The sequence below is a fragment of the Macrosteles quadrilineatus genome, unplaced genomic scaffold, assembly GCF_028750875.1.
Source record: "Macrosteles quadrilineatus isolate MER2022 unplaced genomic scaffold, UCM_ALF_1.0 Scaffold_9__3_contigs__length_116548681, whole genome shotgun sequence".
Taxonomy (NCBI): domain Eukaryota; kingdom Metazoa; phylum Arthropoda; class Insecta; order Hemiptera; family Cicadellidae; genus Macrosteles; species Macrosteles quadrilineatus.
This window is the reverse complement of record NW_026542602.1, coordinates 104,572,121-104,586,771: the sequence shown is the minus strand read 5'-3', so window position 1 is coordinate 104,586,771 and position 14,651 is coordinate 104,572,121. Positions and strand designations below refer to the sequence as shown.

The following is a 14,651-nucleotide window of genomic DNA, read 5'->3' as shown; positions in this document are numbered from 1 at the left end:
ATCTATTAACATTTTACATAAAAAAACACTTTTACCCTCCCTGTTGCAGCAAACCTAAGTATGTTTTAAACTGATTCTATTTAAATAGGGAATAAATGTGATATTTTTAAGGAGACATTTTAGTGTAAATTCATTCAGGGAAATGGAAATTCGCTTAGTCTGCAGGTTTGCTGCGGCGGGGGTATTTTTTAAACTATCCTATCTTCTTGCAGGGGTGACAAAGCTTAGACTTCTCGGCCATTGATAAGATCTAATGTACTACTGCTATAACAATGTTGGTAATTTCTTTAAAAGAATGTTGTGTTATGTTACTCATGATGATTGATATATCGGTCTTAGGGAGAAAGATTTAAGCCTAAAGTATTTCAGTAAAACCTCATGAAATCGAAAATTTGTGGACCGAGAGGTTGTTGAGTTTGGGGGTTGTCAAGTTATCCAGAACTTAAACATTTTTATGGGTTTTAATAAATAAATACAATAGACTGATTTATAAACAGGGTGTTGAAAAAGTCTTAACACACCCAAAAATCAATTAAACGGCATAAGATAAAATGTTGCAGCTTCAACATATCATTATATGATTACTTTTCTAGCTTTTTGCAAGAAATCAAAATTTTCCCCCCCCCCTCCCCCTTTAAGGGTTGATAGGTTGAACGGTTTAATGTAGGTTTTGACGATTTTCCTCCAACTTCTAGCAGGCCACCTGAGGAGGTACCACATAATAACTGAATTATGTGTTAAAATCATAAACATATGGATAGGTCAATATGCACATATCAAATTAAAGGTCTTAATTAGTAGAATACAATCCCACAAATTTAAAAGAACAACTGAGTCTAAGACGAGATCCGTTCAAAGATTCAAATACCCCCGCCGCAGCAAACCTGCAGACTAAGCGAATTTCCATTTCCCTGAATGAATTTACACTAAAATGTCTCCTTAAAAATATCACATTTATTCCCTATTTAAATAGAATCAGTTTAAAACATACTTAGGTTTGCTGCAACAGGGAGGGTAAAAGTGTTTTTTTATGTAAAATGTTAATAGATGGTAAGAAATAAAAACATTTTCCAAATTTGGGCAAAATATGTTAGTAAACAAGTTTACTTATTCAACAGTTTACTTATTCTCCATAAGAATAACATAAGAATTTTAAATTTACATTTTTTTGAAATTTTCTCCGTAACCATTAGGCGCATTATAAGGCTTCAATATACTAAATTATTTGTTTTTTTAAGCTCTACAAAATAGTTTAGAGAGAAATTGCAAAATTTTATGTTTTTTGGGTCAAAAATGGGAAAAACCCATTTTCACCCCATAAAAGCCCCCATAAACCCCCGTTCCCATGGTCCGATCATGCTGGTTCGCGAACTCGTTTTAATAAACGTAGGTTTACACGTTTGTACCAAATTTCATCAAAATCGGATCATTTTTGCTCGAGTTATCGCGCTAACGGACACATATATAATATATATATATAAATATATATATATATGAATTTGAACCGATGGTGTTTTTGGCCTCTAGGGACCTCAAAACGAAAAAAAAATCGGTCCCGGGTCCAGGTCTTACCATGAGTACTACGGTAATAGCTTATTCCCTATATGGGAAATCCGCTAAAATGGCAGATTCAAGATATCTTTGAAATTACACATACACATACATTACATTTTCGACTCGGTTATCCGTTTGAGTTCAAATATGCGGCATTGTATTCTACTAATTAAGACATTTAAAATGAGGGGTCACAACATGGGTCTTTCTTACATTTGACAATGTTTAGCTGCCCCCTATCTACCCTTAAAGGGGGAGGGGGGCAACATTTTGATTTCTTGCAAAAAGCTAGAAAAGTCATCTTTTAATGATATGTTGAAGTTGCAAAATTTTATCTTACGCCGTTCAATTTATTTTTTGTGTGTTAAGACTTTTTCAACACTCTGTATATAAATTTATTACTTACATGAGTATTCATACATATTGCGTTAACAATCTTTAAAGAAATGTGAAATATTCAACAATTTAAACTTGAAAAGTCAAACACAATAGTACGACAGAGCCACCTTTTTGTGCGCCCTGTCAGCTTTTGACTGTTTTATTAAGTATAATTACGTGTTCATTTTAGTGAATTTTCCATGCCGGGAATATTAGCAAATCTTCCATGTTCCAAATGATAATTCGCATAGTCAGCAAGTTTGCTACGGCGAGGGTAGTAATTTTCTTCCTAAATCAATTTGATAAATGTCTTGAAAATCAACTTCCAAATACTCTCAGGATTAATTTTCAAATGCCTTACTGTATACATACCCTGTTGTTGTGACAGGACTACAAAAAACCCCTTGAAGACGCCAGCCCTGCCATTCTTAGCGCCACCAAAATACAAACACTGTTCCACCGCCTCCCTGAGATCCTGCAGTGCCACACGTTGTTCCGCATTGCGCTTGCAGAGGCAGTGGCCAACTGGGACCGGGACCATCGTATTGGAGACGTTTTTGTTGCAAGCTTCTCCAAGGCGATAGTGCTGGACATCTACAGCGGCTTCATCAACAACTTCAGTGTTGCAATGGAACTGGCGAGATCTGAGACCAAGCGAAAACCTGCTCTGGCTGAGTTCTTCAAGGTCGGTTATAACATAGGCATTTTGTACCAAGAAACTTTAAATCCTTTTAAGAGAAAGATTTGCATTGTTTAAAAAGTCATGTAGATATGACTGAAATAAAACATCTACTTTCTTACACCCAAGTCAAAGAAGCTAACCCCAACTCTAGTAACATTCCAATTGTTTAATGAATGACTCCATGTTTCTTTATAGAACAATTTTTGTTTTTACATTTTGTTATTGTGGCATCTTACTTAGCAATATAACAGTAAATGTTTTTATCAGCTGTAGTTTTTTGCTAAATTGACCTGAAATGGTAAATAAGGGTCTACTTAGATTGAGATTTAAGACTCCTCGTAAAAAAATATGTTCCTTCCATTTTTAAGACAGTGATGCTTACATTAAGCTGAATATGAATGTAGTGTGATGATCTTTGTTTCTAAAGTTGTTTGGAAAGTGATGGGTAAAAAATTTCAAGTAACTTCATACAGGACTAACACATCACACAACCATCCAGCCTCGTTGGAATGTTGAATGAACAAATGGACTCAAACACTAACAACACTTGTTTATTGTTACTTCCTGTTGAGTCCAAACAATACACTGTTAATTGATGCTTTGTTCCCCTCTTGCTACATTTGATCCCACGATCAACATTATCTGAGAGCAGTCCCTCTATCTTTGTCAGTCTTAAGTACTCTCTTGACTTTATGTATTTTTTATTATTTTTAAATGGATTTATTTGTTTTACATTGTTTTAATTACATTATTTTACTTTTAAATAGTTGTAGCATTAATAAAATCTTTGTAAAAAAACAATGTTACCCTTTTTACAAAAAGAAAACATTTTAGATGTTTAAGACGGTTTGAGAATTAAAGGGGTTTTAATTCAGTTGTATTAGTGCTGAAAGTTTTTTCATTGGTAGGCCTAAAACTTATAGGTACTGCTAATTTGTGCTATATTTTGCTTCATTAAACTCTTTTTCTATCACCAAAGGCAGAGAAACTGATAATGTAATGTAATAAAAAAAACTCAATGATCTATTACTATGAAAAAGCAATGTTAAAATATATAAATACTCGAAAAATAAAAGTTTGCAAACTCAATTACAATACATTAAAACACATATGATCTAGATTTGATAAGATAAGAAGGTACATGAGTGCTCCATTGCTTACCAATAAAATAGTTAAGTATAGGTCACATGTGGTTACAAATACAACAGTCATGGTTCAAACTTATATTGGGCGCGTTCTGGGAACATGTATCGGTGCAGATGAACCGGTGACTTACTCACCGGTACCGCCCCAGAGCAAGAGTCTTGGTATCCCAGAACGGTTACTCACCGGTTTACGGTACACATTGGATTATAATTTACACATCCACCTACTATTTACTTTATAATATTTCAATCAAACAAAATTACCCTCACAGAATAAATTATTTAAAAATTATTCACTTATTACTTAATATAACCCCCTCATAGAATAAATTATTCACTCATTACGTAATATAACCCATCAAACTGATGAACATTATTCGATGGACACGCCATCTTGCCGTAGCTGCATATTGTTGTCCAAGAAACTGACCAATCAGAGGCGCCAGTGCATGAATCTTGCACCAATGGAGGAAAAAGGGAAAATAGCTGTCTGCTAGGTTAACTCATCGGTCTCCCAGAACGACACATTTTATGCACCGTTACTGCAAAGGAGAACCGGTCAGTGTTCCCAGAACGCGCTCATTACTAAACAGCAAACATAATCATAGAAATGTTTTGATTTAAACTCCATAAGCAAGTAACATAACATAACCATAAGCATTCATTTACAGGCTCGTCAAGTCTCCTCTCACGACAGGTTGTCTTTCTTCGGTCTCATGGTGAAACCGGTTCAGAGGTTTCCCCAGTTTATCTTGTTCTTGCAGGTAAACTTTCAATCATTTATTTTTTATTTCGCATGTATCTCAAAAAAATTTATGATTTTTTTTTTAAATGGGGAATGGATTATATCTTAAGAATCCGTAATAGTCAATAATAAAAGTTTCTTATCCTTATTTATTTTGGGAATGTAGGGGAACCTGTGAATTACATTTAAAAAAAATTTACTTGTAGATAAGAGTGTGAGTAAAACTTACCAAAGAGATTTCTACTGTCTTAGTTCTCAAACGAACAGAGAGACTTGTGGCATAGTGTATCAGTTTTTGTCCATGTGACTAGGTCTTACTCGTACATTATCACAAAATATCAGCATAATGTTTTTCAACCTATTGTAATATATCTATTAGCCCCTAGACTCCTAATTTTCTCAAGTAAGGTAGTTGAACTTTTTCATTTACATGTATGGAACTTGTGACCAGTGGAATGCTTAGTGAAGATTGTTGTATTGACACAGGACCTGCTGCACCACACGGGTCACGGCCACCCAGACAGAATGTCACTACAGCTGGCGCTCACACAGCTGGAGAGTCTAGCAGAGCTGCTCAACGAGCGCAAGAGAGAGGCTGAGCAGAGTCAAGCGTTCCGAGACATGCTGCGAGCTATCAGTGGCAAATTGAGCGCAAAGAACATCGGAGACAACCACCGCTGTCTGCTGCGACAGGACGACGTCACGCAGATGGTGAATATACTTTGTATTGTCTGCCTGTGTATCATAAATTGCTGATCAACATAAGATGCTGTATCATAAGATGCTGATTTTAAATTCAAAAATCTTTTATTGTGTAGATACTTCATTGTTACCTCAGTTTTTTAAATAATTTTGCTGTGCTGATAACGCTAAGGTCTCAGGATGTGTGTTGCCAACCTTGTGGTTATCATGTTGGACATCAGTGTGAGACATAAGGGTTCAATCTCCAGCATATTCACAAAATTTTTAGAATTTTGACTGCTTTCCCTTATAAATATTTTAAATCTTCTTTTACACAAAATTACTCTGGATAACAAAAGATATTAACAAGGATTAAAATTCATTTCATGAATATTCCTATAAGAAATCGAGAAGGAAAGCATAAACCATATGAAATAGTGATTTAATGAATGATGTTTTCGCAGGAGCTAAACCAGTGTGGACTCATCAGTCAGTACAAGAGTCGCAGACTGTTGCTGCTCAATGACCTGCTTGTCTGTGTGTCTGTCGGCAACAAACAAGACAACAGCAACAGTCCACAGAGGCTCAACCTCAAGTGGAGCTGTCCCATCAATGAAGTCCAGGTAGACATACAATTATAACCTATGTTTTTTCTTAATTTATTCTCATCTAAACGTGTTCAGTGTGATAAAAAATAGTTAAGTTGTAATAAACTTTGAAACCTCTGTCAGCAATATTGTAACCAATGCCCTTAGTTATATGAGAGAATAGTATTAATGAAAAGTTCAATTTATATGACTTTCTCTTGACTGAGTTCCAATGTTCAGGTTGTGGAGAACAACACATCCCCTACGCTCAGCAGACTGTTGACTCCCAACAACGGAGTTGCATCCTCTAACGGGGTTACAGAAAACCTGTGCTCAGAGATGAGCAGACTCATGCAAGACTACCAGACTGTCAGCAGGATAGCTGAGTTGGCGGGGAAACTGCATGGATCATATCCGGTGAGTGTAAAAAACTTGTAAAAGTAATTATAATTATAGTAATAGCTTATTTGGCCTGTCTTCAGTTATGTTGAGGCAAGCTACATGACCGAAGGAGTAGAAATGGACAGTTGCTGGGCCAAGTATATTACATTAGTCATGTCTCATTGAGTACATCATTAAAAACTATCAGTTGCCGATGGTCTAAATCCCTGAAGGTCTAATTAGACCTTCGGCACAGATTTTGCATTTTGTACTTGTTGCTGAGGGTCTAAATTGACAATAGCCGATGGTCCAAATCCCAGAAGGTCTAAAATTACAGTCAATGAAGAAAACATATCCACTGTTAATCACTGTTTTAGACCTTGTGGGATTTATACCTTGAGCCCACAACCTATATTTTCTAATTAAATGTTTTTAGAATGAGAATTGCTGAGGGTGTAAATCACAGTCTAATATGACCTTCGGTATACAGTTTGCATTTTGGACTAGAAGAGGAAGGTCTAAAATGAGAATTAGACCTTTCACCACTGTTCGTGTTTTGTCATCTGTAGCTGAAGGTCTAAAATATTCAACATAACCTAACCATTCGTAACAAAGTGCTAGCAAAATAAGAGACATGAGAGTTAGTTGCGTTATTGACTGCGTGTACAGCCTTCACTCTGGCACGCAAGCCTGCATTTTTAGACCTTTCGCTACAGATGATAATGCGCGAACAGTGGCAGAAAATCTTATTCTCATTTTAGACCTTCCGCTACTAGACCAAAATGCTAATTGTATGCCGAATGTTTAATTATTAAACCTTCCGTGATTTAGACCCTCAGCGATTCTCATTTTATAAATACAGTATTTATTTACAAAATATAGGTTGTGTGCCCAAGGTTTAAATCCTGCAAGGTCTAAAACTGTGGATAAGTATTGTTCTTGTTTCATGTTAATTAGTTGACATTGAGTCTTGGATCTAGTAATTACATATTTTTTAATCCCAACATTTAAAGTCGACCAATCAACATGGGGCGGACTGAAAATTGTTTGTTTTATTAAGGCCTATTACAGTACCTAGCTTTTTTCTCAGAAAATGAAGTAATCAACTTTTAAATGATTCATTACTTGTTTAGGTCTAGTTCTGCTTTAAAGTGCTGTATTTCCTTAACTTAAGGGATTTACTTGTAGGGCCGGCCAAGGCATTGTCCTGTTCTAGTAGAAATATCATCAAATTCCATAACCTCACTTGTTGACAGGAACTAAGCCCTGACGTGACAAGAGGTCTCCTCAACTACATCCAGTGTGAGATCCAACTGAAGGACGACCAGATGGCCTGGGTGGACTCTTGTTGTCTGCAGCTCTCTCTCCGCAACAAGGACGAGACCTACACCTTCCAGATGGACAGTCCCGAGGCCAGGAAAGAGTGGATCACGGGTAAGTCACATCTGTCAAGTCTGACATCTGCTGCAAAGCTTTGTGATAATGTCACAGCCTAGTCGTTTGGAAACTGGATTTTACGTTTAAATTCTTTGTTCAATGAATGCATGAATTTATTAGCACAATATTTTCCCTAAGAATGGAGTCCACAGAGAAGTAGCTCTTGTGATAGTTAAGACTGTGGAATTATTGTCCTGAATGTCTAAGTTAAAATCCTGCAAATTCCCAATATAATTTACATATGTGATAAAGCTGCGCCCAGTGTTGAGCAGGCTATCTTAAGCTGCTTGACTATCTATCCAGAGACCAGAAGTGATAGGTCTATTAGGAGAGTTAAACTCTCTCTGTTAGTAAAAGACTAAAATTTCAGTTCTTGGCAGAGTTATAGATGTTGTATTGTTATTGTCATCAATTGATTGCATTTTTACCAAATTAGAAAATTCAATAAAAACACTGGTCTTGTTTCATATATTCATTATTTAAACATGTTTTATTGTTGCAGAGTTGAGGTTAGCGAGGCTCGCTCTAGACCCGGCCAACAGTCCGTCGTGGGAAGTTCCAGATCAGGAGGTATGATCAGTAAATTATAAGCTACATAATATTCAAAATTGAGTTTTTTTTTATTATTAGAAGTTAATTTTTAAAAACTGTATAGTATCCTATTTATTCTAATTGATTTTTGTTTTTAGGTGAGACCATGCACCAAAATGCCCCTGTTTGTGGCAGCCCATCCAGTCTACACTTCTCAACAACATTCTGAGGTATGGTAGACCTCCTGAAGATACTAATGATTAACCATTAATGTTGTGCAACAATCTTTGTAGTTGGAGCTATGCTATGACGTGCTACATGTCGTTGTGTGTTGTGCCAGGTGGTGTGTGGCTGCTACTACACTGCAGCTTGTGGCAAGTCCTACCTGTGGGTGTGTACCACCGATGGCAGCAGCAGTCACATCAGCATAGCCCAGACCTCACAGACTCTCCTCAAACCTATCACACAGTTCTCACTGCAAGACATAAGAGTTACCGCAATGGAGTACGTCCGAGGAGTCGAAGCTGTTTGGATAGGAACACAGTGCCAACAGTAAGTGTAAACTCCTTGCAAAAATGGAATAGTGATTTATCTATTGAACAGAATTCAATAAATATTGAGAATTATAATTTAAATTGGTAGTAGTTGTATAGTTTTAGGCTAATGGGAAAGTCATGGCTAGTTTGTCACAAATTGGACTATCTTATCACTCCATTAGTTTGTTACTCATTCATTGATAAAATTAGACGTCCCATTCGCATGTGAAACTTTTTGTAGTTTTATAATACAAATTAATGTATCTGAGTTGAGCCAACAACAGAGTTTGCTGATATTAAATCTTATATTCAACCCCTTACCCTAATTTATTCTAGGAATGTGGCATTTTGAAATTCAACCCCCCCCCCCTCCCACCCAAATATGTAGAAACTAGGTATGGGTCGGTACCACTTTTTCAAAGTCGGTACCAGTACAGGTTCCTAGCCAAAATCGATTCTCGGTTCTCAGTTTCAGTACCATCGTTACCTAATTTAAATGTTTTAGTATAGGCTACTTAATTTTTAATTTTTAAAGCAAAATATCCATTCAGTATTTAAGTTTAATAGTATTTTGCATTAGTATTAGGTTGGTACGGGATTAAAAAGGTACTTGAGTAGGCCTACTAAACGGAGGCCACCTAACCTACAGTTTCTTAACTTAGCTATGATAATACTGATTATTAGTAAACCTTCATTCGATGTTTTCACTATCAGCAAGTTTGGTTGGTTAGGTTAGGTTATGATAGTTTAATTTTATAACTGATATAGCTGACCAGACACAGTGACAGGCGATGACAGGTAATGGCGCGCGCTCCGGTCAACGACCCTGACCTTGGCCTACTTGGAGGGGATTCTGCGAGTAGACACATGACTCATCTGATAACGCTCGACTCACAACAATACTAGAATAGTTCTACTACAACATCTATAACAATTTAACCCTCTATAAGTGCCGCGGCGCGTTTCGTAATGGTGGCCTCCGTTTAATACTCAAGTACCATTAAAAAAATAAAACTTATATGTACAAAAAAAAAAAACAATTAAAAAACACTTAAATCACTAAACACATTCAAATCAAAATAATATATAATGTAGCAGAAGTGTTAAAAATAATTGATGAATTAGTGATGTGTCGATACCAAAATGTATCGATTCTCGATACCGATACCTAAATAAACAACTCTCAATACCACTTCTATAGGTCTTACTCTTCAATTGCTCACTGAGAATTGGTATTTTACACCCTTGAACAATTCCCCAGTAACAAATTGTTTCCCGTAGGACTTTCCCTATAAAAAATGGGGGCATCGGGCCAAAGGAGAGTCCTATAATATAACTTTGCAATGTTCCAGACTACTGGTGTACAGTGTGACTGATGTAGACCACCCAGAGCAGACCCACTCCGTAATGTTGTCTGGGGATGTAGTGGTGATCAAGCAGCACTGTGACTCTGTGTTTGTGGCGTTGTCTACCGGGCGACTGTTGGTTTTCCGTCGACACCAGCTAACTGCCGAGCCTGAAGAGATCGTACTAGGCACAGAGCCAGTCAGCTGTCTGCTGCCTATCAACCTCAGCATGTACGCTGCATGCGGAAAAACTGTCACTGTACTGCGGGCTATCACAGGAGAGATACAGGTTGGTGTTGGGGTAACTAATTAAACTACCAGGGTACCCACTCATTCATGAAAACCATGAATGAGCCCTGATTTTTGTCAACCGTTAAATTATAGGGAATAAGTTGCAAGTTTTGTGTTCAAACCTTAAAAATAGAGCTAGGCTGATTCCATGAAACTTTTTATACTAATAGTATCAAGAAAATTTAAGCAACATCGGGAATTTTTCGCTCACACAATTTAAGGCCTATTTTGCTTGGAGCGATTGCAGCGATAGTCGGGTGGCGATAATCGCTCCGCGATAGTAGCTGGGCACTGCTCTGATGGAGTTTGCATTGTCCTGTTTTGCTTGGAGCGACTATAGCAAGAGTCGTCGCTAGCTACAGTCGTGGACCACTGCTCTGGGTACCAGTCTGAGCGATAATTGGGCCGCGACTGATGCGCAGCAACACGTGCGCAGAACCTCAAAACAGTCCAGATCACTCAGTAGGTACATTAATAATAGGGGTTAAAATAGCCATAATTTTCTTTTTTATTCAAATTATTTTTTCTATTCATGTGCTGTTACGATAATCGTAAATCGTACAATCATTGTACTGTTTTGGTTATATCTCCTTAAACATTCATTTCATTTTCTACATTAAATTGCAGAAGAAACAGGCGACTCTTTTTTCCAGCAAACTTTGCATTGTCATTGCTCAAATGGTCGTGTTTACATTTTTTTTAGGTAATCCTCGTCTATTCAAATTTAAATATAAAATGTTTGACTGTTCCAAGTTGAATATGTGTTATTCAGTAGTGGGTTTTAATACTGTATCAGTTTTTTTGTATGAATAAATATTTTTTATTTAGACTCCTAGTTTTATTTTCAGACATTCATGTACTCTTATTGATATCATTCATTGATATCACTAAAGTTTTCTATTATATCCTATCTAGTGACGTCTATTGATATTTACACTAGGGTCAAGTAGAGCCTTGTCTTCTAACTCCTTCCTGAGGAGAAAGTTACAACACGCACTCATGACTTCACCATTGTGAGTGCTGGTATTCAACTAACTATGAAAAAGCGCGCGGCGACTGGAAATCAATCGCTCTAAGCAAAACGGCCGCCGTAACAGCTATAGTAGTTGAGCAATAATAGCTGTGCGACTATCGCTACAGTCGCTCCAAGCAAAATAGGCCTTTAGAGGCTTTTTGCAATCCAAGAATAACAGCTCAACTCAGGTTAGATTTTCTCACTTTGTGCTCAACTACTTTTTGCCGCTAGTATTTTAACTTAGTCAGGATTCGGAGTCATATCTGATCTGGCTGGTGTCTGTCAACTTTATGCGGCAACATTGGGAACATTGATATAGTGTCCCTTTACTGTTCTTTTTGTTTATGGAGTCTGCTGGATTTGGGTGTGGACTATTCTAAAAAAAAATCCATTGGTGCAAAAAAAATCATTGCTAAGTGACCATTAAGGGATTCAAGTAATTCAGGCCATACAGCTAAAACTGTTTATAATAATATGTTGCAGAAGAGTTTTACCATCCAGCATGAACATGTCGGAGGCAATGTCAACCTGATGGCTACCTCAGGTGTTGGTCTGTGGCTGTCTCTCACTCACTCCAGCACCATCTGTCTGTACCATACGGAGACATTCAAACATCTCCAGGTAAATTGGCCCATCAGCCTTCTCTCATTCAAATAATCGTTTAGCTGACAAAATCACTGTATAGCTACATCTTTAAAATAGAGATATGCGAGTTGTGTCACTAGCCGTTGCAGGCTAGTGCCTCAAACTTAATTCTGAGAAGGACTGGCTTGTTTACACCACTTTCCTTATTCACTTATTTGTGTTTCTTGCATACCAATTTCCACTGGTTCTGACAAAAATTATAATTTTTCTTCTAAAGCTTGTTTTCTCTATCCAGTGATAGTGTAACACTATAACTTGTTGAAGGACATAAATGTGGCGTCCAACGTAGTGCGGTTGACTGGAGCACAGGGCCCAGTAGCTGTGACAGCGCTGATGGCGTGTAAGGGACTGCTGTGGGTCGGGACAGATGCTGGGGTGTCACTGACTGTGCCTCTACCTCGGCTGGAGGGGGTGCCCATCATCAGTGGCCGCGTCAGTGTGTCGTACCACGCCCACGTCGGACCTACACGACTGCTACTGCCTCTTCAGGACCCTCCCACCGTGGTCAAGCGGCCTCCTAGCAAGGCACTGGCCTGCGACATATATGGACTGTATGGCCAACTCATGTACGTCAAGGACTACGATGGAGATGATGAGAGGTTAGTAATTGTTGACTATTCAAATTTTTAATGAAAGTTGGGCGCAATTGCATGATTAAAAAACTTTGAGACTGGGAATTTTGTCATTGGAGAAAAAACCTAGTTTAAACCTTTAAAATAGAAATGGGTCAAATCCGATTCTCAATTCCACAAAACTTTCAACACTAGTGGAATAAAGAATCTTCAATTTCCAATATTTTGTGACAGAACCGATTCTAAAACATCCTGCTGTGGCAGTGACATCTGGAATTTCCGTCTTTACACAATTTGCAGATGGCTTCCTTTATTGATACAATATCCTGAGATTCCCACCTTGAAAAGGTGCTGAAATATTTTTTAATCCTGTTGTTAAAACAGAAATGAAAATTTCCTGAATTATTGAGTTTAACCCAGTTTATTAATGTCACAAAACATATACAAATACGACTATGAAAATCATGGAATTTCAAATTCTAATTGGAGTGGGAATGGAATTGGGTCAAAGGATCCTCATGTTTTATAAGACATCGTCCTATTCCATTTTTCGTACCATCAGGTTGAACAGTGGTTTTATTAATGTACGGTGACTTTTTGTCATATCACAATTCCCTTCCTAGCTACGCTAACATATAATAAAGAGTTTATTTTATGTGACATAATTACAAGTAGCCTACATACATTTAATTTGCACCTTCACATTTGGTGTTGCAGACTGGACATGTCTCACTGGTCACTTTCCACGAGCTCAGAAGAGAGTGGAGCGCCTCGGCACACAACAACGACAGACAGAAGAGAACACACTCTGGTGACCATCACTGGAGGTAGAGGCTATGTCAACTTACAGCAGCCTTGTTGTACAACAATCACCAACAATGCACACATACTGCTGTGGGAGATGAAACTTTGAGCAGTATTGCTCCATAACCTGCACTACCACATCTTAAATATTTGATTATGCTCTCTATATATCTACATTTCGAATGAATGAAGCAGTTCGGTTTTAATTCTGTTCATTCCTCTTGGGTAAAAAAAATAATAACACAAAACTAGAAACATGTTACCAAAATAAAAATGGTATGTTGATGATATGTGTTTAACATAAAAAGCAAGGATTTTCTAGAAGTGTATGGATTTTAAAAGGTGATAATGAAAGGATTAGATTTCAATTTTTAAAGTTGTAATGGAATGATCGGATTTTAAACAAGTGAAAATAAAACTTAGGTGGCTTTTGAAATTAAAACCAATAATATGTATAACAAATAAAAAAAATGATACAACATATCAAAGAAGTAACCGTGCGAGACTGATTTTGTGCCTACTAGCACTTACTTTGTATTTATTATTGTTCTGTAAAACAGAGTAAATATTATGTAATTCTCAATTCTTGTTGTTAAATAGAAATGGGTTAACAGCCAAATGGGCTACATAGAATACCAATATTGCAGTAAAGAGTCAGTAGCACTACAGGCTTAAGGCGGCAATGTCGTGGGTTCGGATCCTGGTACCTGCCACTTTTTATCAGTACAGTTACAGTTCACTCTTGTACTGTATCGGCTCACACCTTGCTTTGCTGGATGCGTTCCACAGGTAGGTCCATAGCATTGATAATTGTAATCAAAATATGGACATTAAACTAACCATTAAGATATTCTAGGTACAGAAAGTTAACCTACACTAAATACCAATATTTGTTGGCTGAAAACCCCAAGATTGGATAATTCATTTAGAAAATTGTTTTAATCATACTTAAGTTTGTTAAAACTGCTGTGTAATTAATTAGTGTGTAAAATGCCTTCAATTATTGTGTAGGAATAGTGTGTATTTTTAAAATTTATTATTATTTTTATTTTATTTATGGAACTATTGGCAAGTTATCTCGTAATTTGTTTTCATACTGATGGGTAATGTAATGATTTTGTAAAACATTTTGAACCATATTATGTACTTGGACATTTCAAGAGGGTTTCTACAATTGAAAATTAATCAATCATAACTTTCTAAAACTACGGTATACCAAACTCAGTTTTTTTTTTTTTTTAATTGTGCCTTTAAAAAAACTTGGTGCTTGATTATGATGTGTCTTCAGCTTGTGGTTTCACATATTGTATATATGTATCCA

General features: G+C 36.9%; 1 protein-coding gene across 5 annotated transcripts in view; it reads left to right on the top strand.

Moving 5' to 3' along the window:
- The window catches only part of LOC129002594 (rho guanine nucleotide exchange factor 10-like), an 83,391-nt gene extending 68,740 nt beyond the window's left edge, over nucleotides 1–14,651 (top strand). For all 5 annotated transcript variants that reach the window (XM_054430516.1, XM_054430517.1, XM_054430515.1 and 2 more), the window contains 13 exons: nucleotides 2,321–2,617; nucleotides 4,431–4,523; nucleotides 4,991–5,215; nucleotides 5,650–5,808; nucleotides 6,013–6,189; nucleotides 7,410–7,587; nucleotides 8,093–8,160; nucleotides 8,280–8,351; nucleotides 8,462–8,673; nucleotides 10,010–10,292; nucleotides 11,793–11,930; nucleotides 12,219–12,553; nucleotides 13,244–14,651. In XM_054430516.1, coding sequence (XP_054286491.1) covers nucleotides 2,321–2,617; nucleotides 4,431–4,523; nucleotides 4,991–5,215; nucleotides 5,650–5,808; nucleotides 6,013–6,189; nucleotides 7,410–7,587; nucleotides 8,093–8,160; nucleotides 8,280–8,351; nucleotides 8,462–8,673; nucleotides 10,010–10,292; nucleotides 11,793–11,930; nucleotides 12,219–12,553; nucleotides 13,244–13,439 — 2,433 coding nt within the window. In that variant the 3' untranslated portion in view covers nucleotides 13,440–14,651. The remainder of the gene's footprint in view (nucleotides 1–2,320; nucleotides 2,618–4,430; nucleotides 4,524–4,990; nucleotides 5,216–5,649; nucleotides 5,809–6,012; nucleotides 6,190–7,409; nucleotides 7,588–8,092; nucleotides 8,161–8,279; nucleotides 8,352–8,461; nucleotides 8,674–10,009; nucleotides 10,293–11,792; nucleotides 11,931–12,218; nucleotides 12,554–13,243) is intronic.